This window comes from Ranitomeya variabilis, chromosome 5 (genome assembly GCF_051348905.1).
Source record: "Ranitomeya variabilis isolate aRanVar5 chromosome 5, aRanVar5.hap1, whole genome shotgun sequence".
Classification (NCBI taxonomy): Eukaryota; Metazoa; Chordata; class Amphibia; order Anura; family Dendrobatidae; genus Ranitomeya; species Ranitomeya variabilis.
Genome location: NC_135236.1, coordinates 127,862,348 through 127,886,371, shown reverse-complemented (window position 1 = coordinate 127,886,371; position 24,024 = coordinate 127,862,348). Strand labels below are relative to the sequence as shown.

At 43.1% G+C, this 24,024-nt stretch overlaps 1 protein-coding gene across 1 annotated transcript in view; it reads left to right on the top strand.

Moving 5' to 3' along the window:
- The window catches only part of MAP2K1 (mitogen-activated protein kinase kinase 1), a 63,015-nt gene that overhangs the window by 12,851 nt on the left and 26,140 nt on the right, over positions 1-24,024 (top strand). Inside the window, exons 2-3 of the mRNA XM_077263264.1 lie at positions 22,336-22,546; positions 22,938-23,084. Of these exons, the coding sequence (XP_077119379.1) occupies positions 22,336-22,546; positions 22,938-23,084 (358 nt within the window). The remainder of the gene's footprint in view (positions 1-22,335; positions 22,547-22,937; positions 23,085-24,024) is intronic.

Sequence of the window (24,024 nt, the reverse complement as noted above, 5' to 3'; positions counted from 1 at the left end):
CATACAGGCGCTATCAGTAGATCCTCCATTTATGTCAATATTGCCAGATAGGATTGTCCTAAAGACAGACCCTTCCTACTTACCTAAAATGAGTACCAAATTCCATAGATCTCAAGAAATTCTTCTTCCTACCTTTTATAATAACCCTACAAATCAGGAAGAAGAAAAATACCATACCTTAGATGTGAGAAGGGCTGTAATAACCTATCTAGACAGGACTAGTCCCTGGAGGAAGAGCAGGGCTCTCTGTTTCCTTCCAGGGTCAAAGAAAAGGAGCCGGTGTTACGAAGGGCACATTATCCCGATGGATTCGGAAGGCGATATACCTGGCCTATTCGTCTAAAGGGGAAGATCCACCTGAGACTATAAAGGCACACTCCACCCGGGCGATAGCATCATCCTGGGCAGAGCGAGCAGAAGTTCCAATAGAACTCATATGTAAGGCCGCAACCTGGTCGTCTCCTACTACCTTCTATAGTCACTATAGACTAGATTTATCTGCCTCCACTGACCTGTGTTTCGGTAGATCGGTTCTTAACACGATAATCCCCCCCAAATAACTGTCTCTGAAAGTCTCTCAGTGGGTGCTGTCGTGGCGAAGAGAAAACACCGGATTACGTACCGGTAATGCTCTTTTATAGAGCCACGACAGCACCCCTTCACTTCCCTCCCTTATATATTAGTTTGCATATGAGCACAAATAAGGGTGATTGGTTCTTGTAAATATTAGTAGTATAAGATAAAATGATAATATAAAATTGCCTACTAATACTGGTGGGCGGTTCCTCGCAATCTCTGTAACCCAAACTGTGGGAGCGAGGGGGACCGCCCCTTTTATCTCTCCGTAGGGTTTCCTGTTCCTAGGGGCGGATCCCCTCTCTCAGTGGGTGCTGTCGTGGCTCTATAAAAGAGCATTACCGGTACGTAATCCGGTGTTTTTTTTTGTCCCCCCTTTTCAATAACCAGTAAAGGCTACACAGACAGCTGTGAGCTGTTAAAGAGAATCTGTCACCAGTATTATGGCATAGCAGCCTAAAATATCGCCTTATTAAGGCTTCTATCACACTTCCGCTTTTACAATCTGCACAGGATCCGTCAAAATGTTGAAAAGACGGATCCTGTGCAGATTGTAAAAAACAAAACAAAAAAAAACGGGTGCACTGGGCCCGTCTTTCTGACGGACCCGTCGGGGCTATGTGCACCTGTTGTGTATGCGTCTTCGCAGCGGTTTTCCGCTGTGAAAACGCATACACAACACAAACCAAGTTAAAAAAAAAATCGCAGTATTTTCACCTACCGGCGTCTCGTGCACATTGCGAGAAGTCGTGGTCTTGTGAGACCGCAACTTCTCACGAGATTTCGCAATGTATTTTGTTACTATTGCAGCATCAATAGTAAAAAGAGAGAGCGAGAGAGAATTCCCCGGACGGGAAATTCTTCCGCTCATGCTCAGTTTGAAAAGACGGAACCTGTCGCTGGATTCCTGCTTTTCACAGTCAGCGACGCATCCTGTGCCCATAGGCTTCCATTGTAGCCAGTGACGGGCAGCGCAGGATGCGTTGCTGACCGATTTTCCGACTTGCAGAAAAAACGTTCCTCTAAACGTTTTCTCTGCCCGACCGACCGTTTTTTTTTTATGCAGGATCCAGTGCACGACGGATGAAACGGATGGCCATCCGTTACAATCTGTCGCTAATACAAGTCTATGGGAAAATGCAGGATCCTGCAAATTTTTTTGCAGGATCCTGCATTCTCAAAAATCGACGGATTGTGACTCGAGCTGAAAGATGGAAGTATGAAAGAGGCCTAAGCGGCGTGATGTAGAGACCCTAAACCACGCCCATCGGACCGGACTGTGAAATTAACATACAGCGCCGGACACACTAAAAAAAACATTTTTGTGAGTATACAAGGGGAGTCAGGGGGTTCTATAAGGATGTAGGGGATGCATAGCAGACGCTTAAAAAGGTGATATTTTTAGCTTCTATGCTGTGAAACTGGTGACAGATTCCCTTTAATAGGCTAGAAAACTCCATGTATATTTTCCCCTTCCAGAATAACACCATCTCACAGGTGTCTTTTTCTCAGATGGTTATTAAAAATAAGTGGGACCCCACAATTTTTTTTAAATTTTATTTAATTATTAGCGAAATACAATTACAGAAAACTACTGTACATATGCACTTTATCCAAATCTAACACCTAATCGTCTGTCATTTCTTTTCCTGTACATGTCACACAGATGGTGCACACAGACTATACACACGGACATGGTTTTTCAAGTACTGGAAATATCAGGACTTGTGAAAGGGATCTAATACACTATAATTTCCTCCATACTGTGTGCTACATAGAAATAAGAGCAATAATATAGCTCTGTGTGTGCTTTGTGTAGGAGACAACACATAAGCTTGGTCAGAGAGATTTGGGAAATTACCTTGCATAAAGCCTACAAAGGGTAAACTGTTGAAAATGGCAGAATACAAGTCGTATAATGGCCAAAAATAGTGTTATTCTTCATGTGCACAAGATCTTATTCTGAAAAGTTAGCTGTAGCAACAGATACTCTTTTTTAATATTTTTACAGCAGTCGCATTTTAGTCAGCCAATTACTCATTCCCTACCTCTTTTAGGCCTCAAGAAAAAAATGGCCTTGATTATTGATCCATACTGGCAGGGCCGGCTCCAGGTTTTCGTGGGCCCTGGGTGAGAGATTCTAAGTGGGTCCCTTTAACACATACCACAATTCATGATGCACAGATACGGCAGAGAAATATAGGTATAATACAATGCCAAAGATTTCACTTGCCTCTTAGGGTACTGTCACACAGTGCAATTTTGATCGCTACGACGGTACGATTCGTGACGTTCTAGCGATATCGTTACGATATCGCAGTGTCTGACACGCAGCAGCGATCAGGGACCCTGCTGAGAATCGTACGTCGTAGCAGATCGTATGGAACTTTCTTTTGTCGCTTGATCACCCGCTGACATCGCTGGATCGTTGTGTGTGACAGCGATCCAGCGATGTGTTCGCTTGTAACCAGGGTAAACATCGGGTAACTAAGCGCAGGGCCGCGCTTAGTAACCCGATGTTTACCGTGGTTACCAGCGTAAACGTAAAAAAAACAAACAGTACATACTCACATTCCGGTGTCTGTCCTCCGGCGTCTCAGCTTCTCTGCACTGTGAGCGCCGGCCAGCCAGAAAGCGAGCACAGCGGTGACGTCTGACGTCACCGCTCTGCTTTCCGGCCGCTGTGCTTACACAGTGCAGAGAAGCTGAGACGCCGGAGGACAGACACCGGAATGTGAGTATGTACTGTTTGTTTTTTTTACGTTTACGCTGGTAACCAGGGTAAACATCGGGTTACTAAGCGCGGCCCTGCGCTTAGTAACCCGATGTTTACCCTGGTTACCCGGGGACTTCGGCATCGCTCCAGCGCCGTGATTGCGACGTGTGACCGCAGTCTACGACGCTGGAGCGATAATCATACGATCGCTGCGACGTCACGGATCGTGCCGTCGTAGCGATCAAAATGGCACTGTGTGACAGTACCCTTACATTACATGAGTGATATCAATAGCTCAGAAACCAGACAGTATAGTCCTCCATACAGTATTATGGGCACCACATAGTGCTCCATACAGAATAATGTGCCCCATATAATTCTCCACACAGAATGGGCCCCATGTAAGGTTACATACATAATAAGCCACATTTAATGCTCCTATACAGTATATGATGGGCCCCATATAATGCTCCATATATAATCTGCCTCATATAATGCTCCACTATGTGACAGGCCCCATGTGCTGCTCTACTATGTGGCGGGCCCCATATAATGCTTCAAACATTTTAAAAAATAAAAAATAATAAAATGCTCACCTCTCATCACTGACTGCTGAGCTGCTCTGGACTCCTCAGCGTCGCTGTCTTCTGGCTCTCTGCGCTGACTGTCCAGGCAGATGACACACAGACATAAAGTCATTGCACCCTCTGACCTGAAACGTCAGTCGGAAGATGCCACAGCACAGGAACGAGAGGAGAAGTAAGAATTGCAAGTACCGGGTCACTGAGCAGGCGGAGGGCCCACTCGTGGGCGCTGGCATCGGGCTCCCATAGCACGCCGGTGTGCCCGACAGCAAGTGCCCCCCCCCCCCCCCCCACCTGCTCAGGGCCCCAGCACTTGCCAGGGTGCTGATGCCGACCCTGCATACTGGGTGACAGCAAGACTTGATGGAGATGAACAATTGGGATGAATGAAGTCAAATGTTTATACAGTCCTGGCTGAAAATGTTGGCATCCTTGAAATTGTTCCAGAAAATGAAGTATTTCTCCCAGAAAATTATTTCAATTATGCATGTTATGTCCTTTGTGTGTATTTGAACAACACAAAAAACAAAGAAAAAAAGGGATATTGGACATCATTTCACACAAAAGCCCCAAAATGGGTCGGACAAAAATTGTTGGCACCCTTAACTTAGTATTTGGTTACACACCCGTTGGATGACTGCAATCAATTGCTTCCTATAATCATCAAGTTTCTTACAACTCACTGAAGGGGGGCTTAATTGTCTCCTCTCCAAATCGCACCTCACCGCCTGTGCGCTCGATCCCATCCCACCTCCTCCCCAACCTCGCCACCACTCTTATCCCATCCCTAACCCACCTCTTCAACCTATCACTAACTTCTGGCACATTCCCTTCTGCTTTCAAACATGCCACAATCACGCTTATCCTTAAAAAGCCAACCCTCGATCCAACTGCTATGTCCAGCTATCGCCCGATATCGCTGCTCCCATTCGCTTCCAAACTCCTGGAGCAGCACGTCCACGCTGAACTTTCCTCCCACCTCTCATCTAACTTGCTCTTTGACAATCTGGTTTCCGCCCCCATTACTCAACTGAGACAGCCCTGTCCAAAATCACTAACGACCTACTTACAGCCAAAGCTAACAGACAATGCGCTGTACTCCTCCTTCTAGACCTGTCCTCTGCTTTCGACACAGTTGACCACTGCCTCCTACTACAGATCCTCTCCTCCTTTGGCATCAAAGACCTTTCCCTATCCTGGATCTCCTCATACCTTTCCAACCGCACATTCATCGTCTCCCACTCCCACACTACCTCCTCATCCCACCCTCTCTCTGTTGGAGTCCCCCAAGGCTCTGTTGTAGGACCCCTTCTCTTCTCAATCTATACGCTTAGCCTGGGTCAACTCATAAAGTCTCATGGATTCCAGTACCACCTTTATGCTGATGACACTCAGATCTACCTTTCTGGCCCAGACATCACCTCTCTACTGTCCAGAATCCCGGAGTGTCTATCAGCCATATCCTCCTTCTCCTCTCGCTTCCTCAAACTCAATGTGGACAAATCTGAACTCCATCATCTTTCCTCCATCTCATAGATCTTCCTTACCTGACCTATCGCAATTAACGACATCACGCTTTCCCCCATACCGGAAGTCCGTTGCCTCGTAGTAACCCTTGACTATGCCCTGTCCTTCAAACCACATCCAGGCTCTTTCCACCTCCTGTCGCCTCCAGCTCAAAAATATCTCCAGAATCCATCCTTTCCTCAACCGTCAATCTGCTAAAATGCTTGTGCATGCCCTCATCATCTCCAGCTTTTAGGCTACGTTCACATTTGCGTTGTTGTGTGTTGCGTCGGCGACGCATCGGCGACACAATGCATGCAAAACGCATTGTTTTGTGACGCATGCGTCCTTTTTTTGCATGATTTTGGACGCAAAAAAAATGCAACTTGCTGCGTCCTCTGCGCCCTGACGCGTGCGCCCAAAAAGACGCATGAGTCACAAAACGCAACACAACGCATGTACATGCGTCCCCATGTTATAGGGGCGCATGACGCATGCGGCGACGCTGCAGCGCACAACGCTGCGGCGCACAACGCTAATGTGAACGTAGCCTTACTGCAACATCCTTTTCTGTGGCCTCCCTGCTAACACCCTTGCACCTCTCCAGTCCATCCTTAACTCTGCTGCCCGACTAATTTATCTCTCTCTTCACTACTCCTCCGCTCGCCCCGCAAATCTCTTCACTGGCTCCCATTCCCTCAGCGTATCCAGTTCAAATTACTAATACTGACCCACAAAGCTATCCATAACCTGTCTCCTCCATATATCTCTGAACTAATCTCCCGATATCTTCCCTCACGTAATATCCGTTCCTCCCAAGACCTCCTTCTCTCCTCCACACTTATTCGCTCCTCACCCAACCACCTCCAAGACTTCTCCCGAATATCCCCATCCTTTGGAATTCTTTGCCCCAACACGTCCGACTATCAACCACATTTGGATCCTTCAGACGGAACCTGAAAACCAACCTCTTCAGGAAAGCCTACAGCCTGCACTGACCCCGCTGCCTCCTCACCTCTACTGAAGCTACCGCCTCACCAACACCAGAGCTCCTGCAACCCTCAACCTATTGTCTCCTTCTCCACCATCCTGTAGAATGTAAGCCCGCAAGGGAAGGGTCCTCGCCCCTCTGTATCAGTCTGTAATTGTTAGTTTGCGTACTGTAAGTGATATCTATAATTTGTATGTAACCCCTCCTCATGCACAGCACCATGGAATCAATGGTGCTAATAATAATATAATAATTTTTAATATCATCATCATCCATCATCATCTCTCTTCTGGAATTTTGGACCTCTCTTTTTCAAACTGCTCCAGGTCTCTCATAGTTCACCTTCTCCTAACAGCAATTGTAAGATCTCTCCACAGGTGTTCATTTGGATTTAGATTCTGACTCTATGCTGGCCACTTCAGAACTCTCCAACACTTTGTTTCCATCCATTTCTGGGTGCTTCTTGAAGTATGTTTGGGGTCACTGTCCTGCTAGATGACCCAGGACACAAACTCCGCTTTCTGACCCTGGGCACAACACTGCGAGCTAAACCTTTGTTATTCTTCAGCTCTCATGATGCCTTTACAAAATCAAGGCACTCAGTGCCAGAGGCAGCAGAGCAACCCCAAAGCATCTTTGAAACACCCCCACCATATTTGACTATAGTTACTGTAATCTGTTCTTTGTAAGTTTCATTCCGTTTTTGGTAAACAGAAGATTGATGTGCTTTACTAAAAAAGCTCTATCTTGGTCTCCTCTATCCACAAGTCACTTAAACCGAAGGATTTTGACTAACTCGCGTACATTTTGGCAAACTGCAATATAGCTTTTTTTATGTCTGACAGCAATGAGGTCCGCCTGGATCTCCTGCCTTAGTGTTTCATTTCATTCAAATGTCGACTGACACTGCACCCTGAGCCTGCAGGACAGCTTGATTTTCTTTGGAACTTGATTGGGGCTGCTTATCCACCATCCAGACTATCCTGTGTTGCAACCTTTCATCAATTTTTCTCTAGCATCTATATCCAGTGAGGTTAGCTACAGTGCCATGGGTTGTAATCGTCTTGATTATGTTCCCCACTGTGGACAAAAGAACACGGAAATCTCTGGAGATGGACTTGAAACCTTGAGATTGTCAATGTTTTTCAACAGTTTGGGTTCTCAAGTCTTCAGACAGTTCCCTTCTCCTTTTTCTATTCTCCATGCTTATTGTGGGACACACAGACACGCAATACAAAAATTGAATCAACTTGTCCCATTCTATCTGCTTCCAGGTGTGATATTCATATTGCCCACAACTGTTATTTGCCACAGGTAAATTTACAGCACAACATTTTGGAAGGGTGTCAACAATTTTCTTCCCATTTTTGGGGTTTCATGTGAAATTATGTCCAATTTTTGCCTTTTTCCTTGTGTTTTCTTCTGAAATTTTTTGGGAAGAAATACTTCATTATCTGGAACAATTTCAAGGGGTCCAACACTAAAATAAATAAATATATATATATATATATATATATATATATATATATATATATATATATATATATATATATATATATATATATATACCGTATATATATATTGTATTTAATTATATTTTAAAGTTAAGTTAATTAACATTTTAATGTTCCAGGTATGATGAGATGCTCCAATTTTACCCATACCATCATACTTGTCAGTGAGAGAATTGGGGGCATACTGTCATAATTTGGCATTTTGTATAAATGAGAGGTCATAAAACTACTGATAAAAGTGCATATTTTGTAAAATCTGATGTATTTGTATTGTACCACGTTTTGAAGCAAGTTTGCTAATAAGTGAAGTTATGCAAATTACATAACTTTTGTAACCAATATCTTAGGAATATGCAGACCACTTGCATCAATGTGTTTGATAAAATAAACCCTTACTAATTTCTCATCAGTGGGGTTCCCACTGGTAGAACCCATGCCAATTACACGTTGATGACTTATCCTAGGCATACCGCTTCAGCCTTTAACTCTATGATGCCAGACAGATCCTTTAAGGCTGTGTGCACACAAAAAAACACATGTGGATTTCCTGCAGAAAATGTCTGGTTTTGTTCAGGAAATTTCAGCAAAGAATCCTGACGTGTGCACATAGCCTTAAAGTGTATTCTTTAAAATGTTTTGTGGCATTTTATAATATTTTTAAAGAACAATGTAATGAGACAGTTATTGTTTTGCCCACGAATTCCTTGTTTATCAGAGGGGAAAAAAAATTCACTACTAGGACAACCCCTTCTTGAATTAAATGTTTGGCCTCGATTAAAATAAAAAAAACTATTCTCCTTCCATGTTGGCGCTGTTCCAGTGGTGTCGGCACTCGTTGTCCTGGAGCTCTCGTCCGATGTTGTGACACGTGGTGCTCGGTGCCTAATCAGCGCTGGCGTCATTTTCTGTGCCTTCATATGGATTGAACATGGTGGTGGACAACCCCTTTAAGAAGTCAAAGGCATTCAGTGACATACTATGGGTAGATGGCATTCTCTGGTTCCATATGACAGTAAATTTAATTCTGTAAGGAGGTTTGCCATCATTCATTCAGCAAATGGGGCAAAAAAAATTAAAATGATAAAAAGCCAATGACTCCTCTCCCTGCCTTCCAACGCTGCCCCTCTCGTCTTCCCCTCTGGTCACCCTTTTCCTTGGCCGCTGTGATGATGTGCTGACTATAACCTGCTACTGCTTCATCCATGTAATAACCAGCTGGGAGGGAGAGTACATGGCAGATGAGTACTTGGCATTAGGATTTTGTTTTTCTGTTTCTTCCATACCTGGCACCTGCGTCTTCACCTTACCCACCTCTTAGTGAATCCCTCTGGATCCTGACTTTCTGCTATCTAATTATAAGACAATTATCATTATGAATATATGTCTGAGCACCCGTCCAGCTGATTTTACAGTAAAGTTATCTGCAAAAAATGTTTTTGAACTTAACCTAAAATCTGTCCTCGGTTGTAACCTTTTATTGCTCAAGCACATCAGAACTACAAACTGAAGCCACGTTGTATATGGTCTACAGCTCCTCTGCAGGCCTGTGTGTCTCCACGGTAACAAACTGTACAGTGAAATCCTGTAGTCATGGTTTATTCCATTCATCATCTGCTAAAGTGCAGGAAGTGAGCAAGCAGTAGAGTACTGATGGAAAGGGGTATGGCTGCAGGATTATGTACCGATGAGCTCAGGGCCTCACTTCTCTCCAGATCCCGCTCTAATGATTGACAGAAGCCTTCCATAAAAGTAGAGGGGCAGGGCTTAGCATTGGGAGCTTTAATTAAAGGGATTCTGTTGTGTGATTTTGCCTTCTTACAAATAGAAGGCAGTGTGACGGCAATATCAGACTACACAGTGTTGTAGTCTGTTACCATAGGGACACAAAGAATGCATGGGAGATGAGAAAAAATATGAATTCTGAATATTTGATTGTTAATGTGAAAAACTTTGTTTTCAGTTCCATTTTCACTCATAAATCTTGCACTCTAATAACCGAGTGTGATGCTTTTTTTTTTTTTTTTCATAGAACATTTCTTTTTAGCCCATATCAAAAAGATTTACAGGACCCTGGTCCAGCAGAAACACTGTAGTCCTTCACCATTGGACCAGAGTACTGCAAACCTTCCACTGCCTATGGCCTCTTCGGCCTCCATGGCGTAAAGCGTGTATGATGCGGTAATGTAATAATGTCACAAGGCCTAATAAATCAGAAGAGGCACTGGGGATGCTGCCGGTACTGGGAGTCGCTGTGCTCTGGCCGAATGGCTGTGAAGTTTGTACATGGCCATTGGACCAGGATCTTACAAATCTACAGGTTCAACCCCAAATGGCGGAGTGTTGTATGACATTTGGTTTTCTTGTTGAGAACATGACATATCGTGCCAGATCTGAATGATATAGAACAAAAGCAGAGAGATTGATACAGTTTTGTGAACAAAATATTAAATCTAAGTTGTATTTTATTTTTTTTATTTTTATTTTTTTTTAACCCTTTCTCTTTCTTCTCAGGAGTCCAGTGGGCGGTGCTGTCTGTGACTGACAGCCCGGTATGCTTGTGCTTACACAGGAAGCAGTCAATGATTAGAACCATCCATTGAACTTCTGAACATAAAAAGAGCATGGGTGTAAATCAATGAAATGCACATTGTTCGGGCCCTACTCTATACCGCGCTGCCCACAGATAGGAGTGAATGTATGTCATGACAGGCTCCCTGTACCAGAAACCACAATGTGACGACAGATCAGCTCTGAAGAAGAAAGCTTGGTTTACAGTGTATCACAATCCCATTGATTTAGATGCACGCTGTCGGCTTTGATATATAAAAATACTCAAATCTTGATAATTAAATATTACTCTTATCTTAGTTTGTGCTTAGTTTTTTTTTTTTAGAATCTTTGCTTTATTTACAATGTAGGTTTTATCTGTTGCTTTTAAAGTACGGTATTTTACCAATTGAAGTTTATTGGTTAACAAAAAAAAAAAAAAAAAAGCATAGCAAAAACCTACAGAGGGAAAACCCCTCCAATGTGTCGTACAGTATTGCTTCCACTTCAGTGTACATGACTTGTGGCATGGTGCAGTGGCCTTGTGTGAGGTCTTACTCTGCAGTATGTATCCGTATCCACAAGAGCAAGTAGATAGTGGGGGAGGTGTGTTTGATTAGGGGGCTGTATTGTAAGGATGTACTTGTTATTTATGTCGCTTAGCAACACAGTCATTGGAAACAAGCCAAATCTGTATAAATACAACTTTTGCAACATCTTTCCGCCTACGGAATCTATTAACACTGCGATGTCTGTAGACAGGACCTTGTCTTTAGATGAGGAAATCCAGCGAAGCTTCAGTTAAGGCAGAACAGTGGCTTTATGTCCCCCCCAAAAAAAATTTGAAATACAACACAAAAATTTCATTAATTTGGTGGCTTATTTCCTCGAGGTGAATGCACAGCAAGAGTTAATACACTTATGTGTATGTAATGAATAAAAGGATGAAACTACCCACGCTGCGCCCACATTACCCACACCATCAAATGTCGGGAACGTGAGGAAATGCATGATATAATGTATTCCAGGATGATAGCAGAGGATTCACTGAGGGGTTAACTGTCAGGGTTGCTGCAAACATCTAGACCCAGGTCAGGGAAATCCTGTACTAGTGGTAATCCCCAGGACATTCCTTTGGTGGACTGTCAGCGGCACATGGGGACAGAAGTAGCAGTGCGGTACCAGGACACGCACACACTAGGGTCAGAGAATGGGCAGCGCACATCTACAAACTAATTGGAAAAGGGGAACTTCCTTTTTAGTTCCATGGGCGGTCTGCTGATTACAGTGGCATAATGTTGGGTTCCAATGTCCCAGGCAAGTTTAGCACCGCTGTGTAATATTGCCCCTTTAGTTGTCCCATAAAAGGTAATGATGCTCCCTCTAAATGTAATAGTCACCTTTGTGCCACCCCGCACCCGAGTCCTCTTCTCCCTTGTACACAGAGGTGGTCGGCCCAGGCAGCACAATGCAGCAACGTCTTGTGGGCACTAGGCCTGCAGCAGTCTGCTGCCAACAAGGCGGGGAGCGGTAGGGCAGGGAGCCAGCCAGTGGGCTCTATTTGTATCCGCTGCCCTGGATCTTTGGCACTCGCAACTCCAAGCTACTTTTTATTTTATTTTGAAATTTTGCACCCTTTAAAAATTATGACATGCTATGCCACTGAGTGACTGATATTACATAATTACATAGTTATTAAGGTTGAAGGAAGACTGTAAGTCCATCTAGTTCAACCCATAGCCTAACCTAACATGCCCTAACATGTTGATCCAGGGGAAGGCAAAAAAAACCCATGTGGTAAGAGTAAGCTCCATCATGGGGAAAAAAATTCCTTCCCGACCCCACATACGACAATCAGACTAGTTTCCTGGATCAACGCCTTATCAAGGAATCTAATATATATATATATATACCCTGTAATATTATACTTTTCCAGAAAGGTATCCAGTCCCCTCTTAAATTGAAGCAATGAGTCACTCATTACAACATCATACGGCAGAGAGTTCCATAGTCTCACTGCTCTTACAGTAAAGAATCCGCGTCTGTTATTATGCTTAAACCTTTTTTCCTCCAGACGTAGAGGATGCCCCCTTGTCCCTGTCACCGGTCTATGATTAAAAAGATCATCAGAAAGGTCTTTGTACTGTCCCCTCATATATTTATACATTAACATAAGATCACCCCTTAGTCTTCATTTTTCCAAACTAAATAGCCCCAAGTGTAATAACCTATCTTGGTATTGTAGACCCCCCAGTCCTCTAATAACCTTGGTCGCTCTTCTCTGCACCCGCTCTAGTTCAGCTATGTCTTTCTTATACACCGGAGACCAGAACTGTGCACAGTATTCTAAGTGTGGTCGCACTAGTGACTTGTATAGAGGTAAAATTATGTTCTCTTCATGAGCATCTATGCCTCTTTTAATGCATCCCATTATTTTATTTGCCTTTGTAGCAGCTGCCTGACACTGGCCACTGAATATGAGTTTGTCATCCACCCATACTCCCAGGTCTTTTTCATTGACGGTTTTGCCCAGAGTTTTAGAATTAAGCACATAGTTATACATCTTATTACTTCTACCCAAGTGCATGACCTTACATTTATCCCCATTAAAGCTCATTTGCCATTTATCAGCCCAAGCTTCTAGTTTACATAAATCATCCTGTAATATAAAATTGTCCTCCTGTGTATTGATTACCCTGCAGAGTTTAGTGTCATCTGCAAATATTGAAATTCTACTCTGAATGCCCCCTACAAGGTCATTAATAAATATGTTAAAAAGAAGAGGGCACAATACTGACCCCTGTGGTACCCCACTACTAACCGTGACCCAGTCCGAGTGTGTTCCATTAATAACCACCCTTTGTTTCCTATCCCTGAGCCAACTCTCAACCCACTTACACATATTTTCCCCTATCCCCATTATTCTCATTTTATGTATCAACCTTTTGTGTGGCACCGTATCAAAAGCTTTTGAAAAGTCCATATACACTACATCCACTGGGTTCCCTTGGTCCAGACCGGAACTTACCTCTTCATAGAAGCTGATCAAATTAGTCTGACATGATCGGTCCCTAGTAAACCCGTGCTGATACTGGGTCATGAGGTTATTCCTCTTCAGATACTCCAGCATAGCATCCCTTAGAATGCCCTCCAGGATTTTACCCACAGTAGAGGTTAAACTTACTGGCCTATAATTTCCGAGTTCAGTTTTTGTCCCCTTTTTGAATATTGGCTGTGCCATTCAATCTACAGTGATTCCCTCATGGAACAGGACATCAGAAAATTGCCTATTAAGATAATCCTGCAGGCAGTTGCGTGATAATCAGTGTCACACAGCGACAGGCGTCCTGAGCCGGGATCATGCCCGTGTCTGCGCTGGATTTCAGAGACTGCAGCACTGACATCACCTGGCTGGAGCCATAAATCAGAGACAGAAGGCGTTTCTTCACACCATGACTCTGTGACCCAGCAGTATACCGTATCGTCCCGATGACTCCGAGCATAGTAACGGTTTTCTATTCTTGGAAGCAAGTTTTTACTTAATTATAGCAAAACCACTACGCACATAACTAAAAACATCATGGGTGATAATTACAAATTCCCCACAGGAGTCTGGGATTACTTTAATAGGTAATTTTTAGTGATGAGCGAGTATACTCATTGCCTGGGTGGTCTCCGAGTATTTCGGCATGGTCGGGGATTTAGTTTGTGGGCGCAGCTGCATGATTTGCAGCTGTCAGACCTCCTGAATATACATGCCTGTTTTTTAGGGAATCCCCACATGTATTCAAGCTGTCTAGCAGCCGCAAATCATGCAGCTGCGTCCACATAAACTAAATCCCTGAGCACACCGAAATACTCAGAGACCACCCGAGCAACGAGTATACTCGTTCATCACTAGTAACTTTCTGATTTCACTTTGACTGAGTGTGGAGAGAGGGGCAAAGCAGCTTGGCCTAAGTCATATAGATTAGTCTGGTTGCTGAGGAAATGCGGCCTTATATCCTTATTTGTAAAATTGTCAGGCAGCTCACCCCTAGTAAAGCCGTCACATTATTAGTTTAGTTTTTTTTCTCTCGTTTACATAAGATTTATGTAAAAATACATTTGTGGAGAATTTCCAGATTAATTGAGAGATTAATTCTACAAAAAATGGAGAGGACTGTAATTTTTATCGTAGGTACACTTCAACTGTGAAACAGAATCCTAAAAAAAATCCAGAAAATCCCATTGTATGGTTTTTACATAATTAATTTGCATTTTATTGCATAAAATAGGTATTTGATACAATAGAAAAATAGAACTTAATATTTGGTACAGAAACCTTTGTTTGCAATTACGGAGGTCAGTAGTTTCCTGTAGTTCTTGACCAAGTTTGCACACACTGCAGCAGGGATTGTGGCCCACTCCTCAATACAGATCTTCTCCAGATCTTTCAGGTTTCGGGGCTGTCGCTGGGCAACATTGAGTTTCAGCTCCCTCCAAAAATGTTCTATAGTGTTGAAGTCTAGAGACTGGCTAGGCCACTCCAGGACCTTGAAATGCATCTTACGGAGCCATTCCTTAGTTGCCCTGGCTGTGTGTTTCGGGTCATCATGCTGAATGACCCAGCCACGACTCATCTAAAGTGCTAAGGAGGTTGTTGGCCAAAATCTCGCAATGCATGACCCCATCCATCCTCCCCTATGGGAGGTGGAGCCACATATTCATCACTGTAATGAGCGGTACCACGTGACCGCTCATACAGGAAGAGCTGCGACGCTGAGAGGAAGCATCGAGGGAGCCGGGTGAGTATTTTATTTCCAGCGGGCGGGCGCACAGGGGGTGGGAGGGGGGAGGTGACAAGGGTCTTTATTTTAAACACACAAAAAAACAATGATTTTTCATTCCTTCTCTCCAGCGAACGCTGCTGGAGAGAAGAAATGAATGGCGGCTTCAGCACCACGCTGGGAGGACAGCGCTTACTGTAGCGCTGTCTCCTGCACGGCACATGGACTGCACACGGACAGGATCCGTGTACGGTACGTGTTTTACACGGACCCATTGACTTTAATAAGTCCGTGTGATCCGTGCACTCCCACGAACACTGACACGTCTCCGTGTTTTTCAAACGGACACACGGTCCGTGAAAACACGCTGACATGTGCAGAGACACATTGATTTTAATGTCTACGTGTGCCAGTGTCTCCGGTATGTGAGAAAACTGACACCACACGTACCGGAGCCACTGACGTGTGAAACCGGCCTTCAGGTCATTGACCAGGTCCTCCTGTGTAGTTCTAGGCTGATTCCTTACCTTTCTCAAAATCATCCTTAGGCTAGGTTCAGATTGCGTTAGTGCAATCCGTTTAGCGCGAGCGCTAGCGGATTGCGCTAACGCAATGTCTTTTTCGGGGCCGCGTTCAGGGGTCGCGTTAACGTCCCCGCTCTCGCAGATCCCCGATCTGCGAGAGCGGGGAACGGACCTCTGGCGCGCCGCGGACGCTGCAAGCAGCGTCGAGGCGCGCTACAAAAGACCGGCACGTCGCTAGCGCGTGCCGAAAATGACACGCGCTAGCAATGCGCTCTAACATTGCCGGCAATGGGAGCGCTAACGGACGCGGTGCACGGCGTTAATTTTGCCGTGCAACGCTGTCCGTTAGCGCTATCCCATTAACGCAATGGGAACCTAGCCTTACACCACAAGGCGAGATGTTGCATGGAGCCCAGACCGAGGAAGATTGACAGCCATCTTGTGTTTCTGGACTTTTCTAATTGCGCCAACAGTTGTTGCCTTCTCTCTAAGCTGCTTGCCTATTGTCCTGTAGCCCATCCCAACCTTGCGCAGGGCTATAATTTTGTCCCTAGTGTCCTTAGACTGCTCTTTGGACTTGGTCATGATGGAGAGGTTGAAGTGTGATTGTGTGGACAGGTGTCTTTTATACAGGTAACTCGTTCAAACAGGTACAATTAATACAGGTAATGAGTGCAGAGTAGGAGGGCTTCTTAAAGAAAAACTAACAGGTCTGTGAGAGCCAGAATTCGTGCTGGTTGGTAGGTGATCAAATACTTTGCAACCAATGTTGGCGGGCACCACTACTGGGGATCACCTATTGCATGCTAGAGATAATAAGCACAACAAACTAAGAAAAGATAGCATGCATTTCACAGGGATCACCACACAAAAATAGCAGAAAAAGTAGTAAGTTTTATTTGGTTATAAAACAAACAATGCAAAAAGATTTTTAAAAACATTTAAAATTGCAAACAAAAAATACACAGACCCACAATAGGGTCATGCCCTTGTCACACCCCAAACAAAAAATCAATATCTATAGTACTAATAATCACTCAAGAATAGCCACACAGAGAAAAAAGGAATCATCCTGTCAGTATTGTATAATAAGCACATATGCAGAGGAAGCCCTTACTTGTAGGCTAGAAAATACATAGATAAATGCTCCAAAAAAATATAAACTGAGACTAATGTTCATGAAATACATATTAGGTGCTATCTAGAAGGAGATAGACAGATAGAGACATAGTCCTGCTCAAGGGGCATATAGATAAAATCGATTGTCCTTTAAGAAGTGATATTGATCACTTAACCACAATAGTAGAATAATACCCACATATGGGGAGACAAAAAAAAAAACCTATACAACATGAGCCTGTGAATAGGGCTTCCTGAATAGGATCTCTGTGTGGAGCATTGATGCAATAAGAGGTAGAAGAAATGGGGGATGCAAGGACACTAAATGCCCAACGCGTGTCGCCAACCCTGGCTTCTTCAGGGGTGGTCTTCAGGGGTTTCTTAGTTTGTTGTGATCAAATACTTATTTAATTCAATAAAATGCAATTTAATTACGTACGAATCATACAATGTGAATTTCTGTTTTTTATTTTTATATTCTGTCTCTCACGGTTGAAGTGTACCTACGATAAAGATTACAGACCTCGCCCGCCATTATTTGTAGGTGGGAAAACTTGAAAAATCGGCAGTGTATCAAATACTTATTTTCCCGTGTGTGTACAAATGTGATAAATGCTTTCTAAAAAAAAAAAAAAAAAAAAAAAAAAAAAAATTTGTTTTATTTTTCCACCACTGGTCCACTATATTTGGAAGTGCAATCAGATGAATCCAATGAAGGCCAGACAGACGGATAAATTTGGCATAGATATAGGACAAGCGTGGGGCTCTGACACAGCTTGGAGCCTTTACTGGATCAGGTCCAGCTCTTGTTCTGGAGAAAGTGCTGAATTCGGCATTGCCCGGGCTCATTACTGTGGTCAGAAGATGACACATGCCTGAAGTTGTTTTCTGCCTGCAGTTCTCATATCTGAGTGATCCAATCATTAATTGCTGTGGTACTTTTGGTCATGCAGGCTGTTCAGTAATGGTTTTGCATCATGCTGCAATTCTCTTCATTACCATTGATAATTAATTGGTGTCTGTACAATATACCTGTTCTGTCTGTAAATCACCGTATACTCAGTCACTGTAGAGCAATAATTACATATATCAGAAAGCCATAGATTTATGGGACAGAAACTCGCCTGTTCCCTTTTTTTTTTTTTTTTTTTTTTTGGCCTTTTGTAAATTCTTGTCCCTTGAAAATAAGGTGATTGCATACTGTCCTCTACCCAAACACCTAGTGATTGTAATCTGCGAGGAAATCTGGGAACAATTTGTTCAATCGTCCCATCTGTAGCTCCGTCACAGGGGACATTTAGAGATAAAGGGAATGTGTCATTAGGATCAGCCCACCGAAGACGTTTATATGGGCATGTAGATCATAGGAAGCTTAATAAAATGGTATCTGCAATCCAATGTCTTATTCCAGAGAAATCTACATTTACCTTGTATGTAAATGACCCCTTTCAGGCTTTGGGGAGGACGCAGCCTGGAAGATAGCTCTGCCTCCAGAGATTATTTTACATGAAGGGGCCATGACCAGTGTGCGACAAGTAACTAACACAGAACAGGAGAAATTACATTTATTTGTCTTCTTGCAAACACATATTTCACAACTCTGAGCTCTGCTGTATTGCAGCAGCATTACAACCCTATCTGCCTGTGAGCTGGAAGCTGAGAGGAACCTGCAGATGTGTCCGGTATAATCACACACAGCTCTGCAGTGAGATCAGGAGAGCGGCCGTTACACAGCACACTGGTAACTCCACTTCATGTAAAATAAGCTCTGGAGGCAGAGTTATCATCCAGGCAGCGTCCTGACCTCCCTGTAGCCTGGAAGAGGTTATTTATATAAAGTAATAAAAATTGCAAGGTATTTGATATGTGACGTAAAGGTAGGACTATTCTCACCAGTTTTTAACCTGTATGCCCATATTAATAATTTAGTTATGTCAAATGTGTTGACAGATTCCCTTCTGTGCCTGTTATCAGGCCAAAATCACCAGGGTATGTGAACTATTGATCAGGGTTATTCGGATATTTTGGGCTGTCATTAGATTTACAAAGAGAAAACACACAGTAGTTTTACAATAAATGCCTTCATCCAACCACTAACCATGAGTGGAGGAAAAGTTTTGGTGTTATCATTCATATTCTCTGAAAAAAGGTCAAGAAAGCAAAAATTCTGCCGAGGTATGTAAACTTTTGAGCACAACTGTAGCATAGTACATGAAAATAGAACATAATTTGAGAAGGATGTGCAAGGTCAGTGATAAAAATAAGATACTGACCTTAAAAGCGTTGTCCGAAATCCAATTTTTCATCCTCAATCCCTATCTATTTACGGTAATTCCACCGCTTTTATTTGACGGTAAATGAGAAATGCACTATTGCTACTATGAGCAAACGCGTCTGGTTCTTCTGTTACAGTATTGATGAATTAGGTATGGATCTGATATAATGGGGTTATGGGCTCAGAACAACATTTTTCTTTCTTTTTTTTTTTTTTAAAGATCTACTCTGGAAACTGAGAGATATTGTTGTACATGTTTAAAAATGCAGGTGGAAAGCGATTCCTGACGTCTGTCGGGTGATGGATGCTGACATCTTGTTTTCAGTAATAAATGATGGCTCTTGGCTTCTGCATTTATTTTCTTTCTTATGTACCGTATTTGACATGGCTACATATTTCTCTAAATATCTGCTACATCCCCATCTCAGATTGTACCTTTTTGAGTTCCAAAAATAACATTTTGTTCAATCGATGTAACTGTGGTAGACAACACTTTGATCCCGATTGATCAAACAATTTTTGCTAGATTTCTAGTGTAAGACTAAGTGCACACGTTCTGGATTTTTTGTGTGCCGTTTTCCGCTGCAAAAACGCTTACATTAAGCATCCCATCAATTTTAATGCATTCTGCAATTGTTGTGCACATGTTGCGTTTTTTTCGTGAAAAAAAACGCAGCATGTTCATTCATTTTGTGGGTTTTCTCGGATTTGCCACTATATTATTGCATTGGGAACCTCCGGAAAAATTAGCAAAAAAGCACACAAAATGCGAAAAAAAAACGCTAGCGGATTTCCTGCAAAAGTAGTCCGGATTTGCTCAGGAAAATTCTGCTAACTTTCCTGAACGTGTGCACATAGCCTAAAACTTTTTCAAATGTTACAAATGTTGACAATTTTGGCATTGCTACACTAGTACCATCCAGCTCTACCAACTTATTGAAAAGGTGGTTAGATGTCACATGGGTCTCAATTTTAGTAATCTTTATCCGTGCCTAATGTCAATGTCACTATAAGATTATTATTTTTATTTTTTTTAAGGTCCCAAATTCTGTGCTATATTACTATATCTATGGTCAGACTAATGGAGGGTTAACATGGAATGATCCAGGCAGTTAAAGCGTTGCCTGCTGACGATCGTTTTGTATATTGCCGGTTGTCTACTGATCTGTTTACACAGGCCAATGACCGTTCTGTGCACACAACAATTACAATGATCGTTCTGTGTGCATAGGATGTTATGCTAACAAAGACTTTTACACCAGCTTAAAAATGATTGTACCCAATGGACAAGCAAGCTGTTGGTCTATTCAGACTGGTTGATAGTCAGAAGCTTCCTACAAGCGCTCATTCCTCATCCCTAGAGTATTGGCTCATCTAATGTACGGCTACATTCACACATCTGTTTTTCTGTTGACCATCTTATGGCTATGTGCACACGTAGGAAAAGAGGTGCAGAATTTTCTGCGCAGAATCCGCCGTGGATTTGCAGCGGTTTTTATGCGGATTTTGTGCGGAATTGATGGGGATTTTGTGCGGGTTTTTGCCACTGTGGATTTTTATCATGGAGGGGTGCAGAAATGCTGCAGATCCGCACAAAAGTGACATGCACTTCTTTGAAATCCGCAACAATTCCGCAATGATTTTTCCGCACAGCTGTTTTTTTTTTTTATCCCACTGAATAACATTATACTGTACATCACAGTGCGGATCTGCAGCATTTCTGCGCGGTAAAATCCGCTGCTGATCCGCAGCAAGTCCGCATCGTGTGCACATAGCCTTAAGATGGAAACACACTGACCTAGTTTAATGGAAACATGTTAAATTTGTTTTTGTTTGTTTTTTTATGAACAGGTTTGTCCATTCCATTAAACTCTGTGCATGGCTTATTCTCATCCATTTTTGACTTTCAGACTGTCTTTCAAGTTGGTTTTTTTTTTTTTTTTCTTTTTTAATTTGGGGGAGTGCGAAAGGGATCTAGAAAAAGAGGAGCTCATACAGGTTACCGAATTCAGTTTTAACAACAGATAGAAAATTGAGCCAAAAGGGATGAAGAAAAAGAAATACGGTCCATTTTTGACTGATGTACGATGACAAACAGATTTTTGAATTTAGTCTTATGCATTTCTAAAAGAATGCTTCAAAGAATAGACATGGCTACAAAAAAAATCTGGTTTCATGTGATTACCATTACCAGAAACTTAGAGAGCTTGTCGCTTGCTCAAAAAAGTGAGACTTTAAAAAAAAATAAATCCCTGAGCTTTCCTGATTCTGCCGCTTTTTTCCGTTTTGCACTGCGTCATTACGTGACTGCGTCATTACGATGTCTCCATCTTCGGACAAACTGAACATGAAGAGGATGTCCGGGATGAGCTGCAGCTCTGGCTTCCTCTTCATGTTCAGTTCGTACAAAGGGGGGAGACGGTGACGCCAGCGCTGATTGGGCGCCGACGTCACGTGTCACAACACTGCATCACCGCTTCGGGGAGAGCAGGCACGGTGTCAGCACGGGGCGAGTATAGGCTTTATAATTTTATAGGGGCTGAGATTTAGTTTAAGAAGGAGTTGTCCTAGTAGTGGACAATCCCTTTATGTCTGGCGTTCCATACACCAGTCTTAATGAGAGGTGGTGTGCAGGAGTAACATGCAAGCAATTCTTTAAAATGTGCCACATCACTTAATGAATTTGACGCATCTTTTTAATGTGTCTTCCTCCAGTTTTCTGCCATAAACGCTTTGATGCTTCGCCCCTTTTGCACTGTGAACTACAGCTCCATTCATTGTGTAGCAGCCACTGCCAGGTGCTGCAGAATGGATCCAGCAGCTGCACAATGAATGGAGCTAACTTTGCAATTCCGTTCTAAGTCTTTACATCTGGGAGCCACTTGAGCAAACTGCTGATCTGTGGGGGTGTCAGATGCCCATCAGTCTTAACCCCCTTAACCATGAATGTGATCCCCAGTTTGGACAACCACTTCTGTTATCACAAGGAGCCGAATAGCAGCTGGTTGAAGCCAGTCTTACCACTGCAGCCCTTCACACCTCGAGGTGGTCCTCTGGATATCTGCCTGCCAGATGTCAACTTTTCACATTAAAAATAAAGGACATCCCTCGATGGAAATATAAACTGAAGTGAAGACCTTTCTCTAGCATGATGAACTTTTGTACTGTTCTCTTTGGGTTCATACATTATCTTTTTTTCTTTTTGTATTGTCAGGACAAACCTTGAGGCCCTTCAGAAGAAGTTGGAGGAGCTAGAACTGGATGAACAGCAGAGGAAGCGGCTGGAAGCTTTCCTCACTCAGAAACAGAAAGTTGGAGAACTTAAAGATGATGACTTTGAAAAAGTTTCCGAGCTTGGCGCTGGCAATGGTGGTGTGGTCTTTAAAGTTTCACACAAGCCGTCCAGTCTTATCATGGCTAGGAAGGTGAGCCACGGACCTTTTCTTAATGGTTTAGTCAATGTAATAAAAATAACAAAGGGTTTTTCCGGGATTAAATTCATGAGTCCGCTAACGAGGTTTATCTCCCGAGCATTTATCAGCTGATCGGGGGGGTGCTGTATGTTGGACCCCTGCTGATCTCCTATTTATGATATATTTTATGGACAGCAATATTTTTATACCTGAACAACCCCTTTTTAATATGGTTGTGTGCAAGAGCCTAAATATTCTTTGGAGCTGATAAGGCAACAATAATGGGGCTGCATGGCATTATGCTGTTGTTTTGGCCCTTACCACCAGTACTGCACCATGACTGCTAAAGCAGCAGCTCTGTGGCCCCTTGGTTTTCTTAAATCAAGTTATTTTTTTCTTGCAGCTGATTCACCTGGAGATAAAACCAGCAATTAGAAACCAGATTATCCGAGAGCTCCAAGTTCTGCACGAGTGTAACTCCCCATACATTGTGGGCTTCTACGGGGCATTCTACAGTGATGGAGAAATCAGTATCTGCATGGAGCATATGGTGAGTGCGGGTACATGGGTAAAGCGTGGGGCCCTGAACATTAAGCAAGGGTGATTGGAATACTTTTTTTTATTTAATAATTTCACATATTCATTCTTTAATTAGAATAATGAGCAGAAATGTCTAAATTACATCGTGTCTTGGTGAATAAGGTTGATGGCGGGTATCAGTCAATCTAATTCCTCCTGTTAAAGGGAAAAAAGGGAAAAAAGCAGCCATTTATTGTATTTCCTAATTGTCTGCAAAGTGGGGGGGGGGGGGGATTTCCCAATTGGTATGAACCAAATAAGTTGCCCACATCAGAGCCAATAATGTGTAAGGTGAAACTTAATGTAAGTCCAAACCTCACTAAATCAGTCGATGAGGTTCTGAGCTTCTAAGCTCCTTGGATTGCAATTGACCATGAGTTTTTAAAAAGAGTTGTAACACAACATGCATTTATCACCTGTTCAGAAGTGATAATTATCTGATCACTGGGGGGGGGGGTACTGTTAATTAAAGCGGGGTTGGGCACCTTATTCCTCGTTAATGTCAGCTTACAGTGAGGACGAGTTTGATTGGAAAGGTGCTTGAACGTGGCTGGTGCTGCTTCATTCAGTCTGTAGGACTGACAGCTCAGTATAGGGTTCTGCTGTTCTCAGCTTTTTAGATATTGAATGGAGCTATAGGGCGTATGCCGTGACAAGAAATTGGGGATCAAGATCTCCTTTCTTGTGATTTATGGGGGTCCATGCGCTAATATGATGATGTACAGTACCTGTACAAGGAGGGTATGTTCAGGAGCTCTGGGCTCCAGTTCTAGCAAGTCGGTTAATGTGAAGTTAAAGGGAACTTGTCACCAAAAACGCTATTAACGCCACAGGCTGACAGCCGCCTCTAATGCTGAGCCAGGGTCAGTCAGGGCTGGGAGCGGAGTTAGACACCACACTCTACTCAGAGC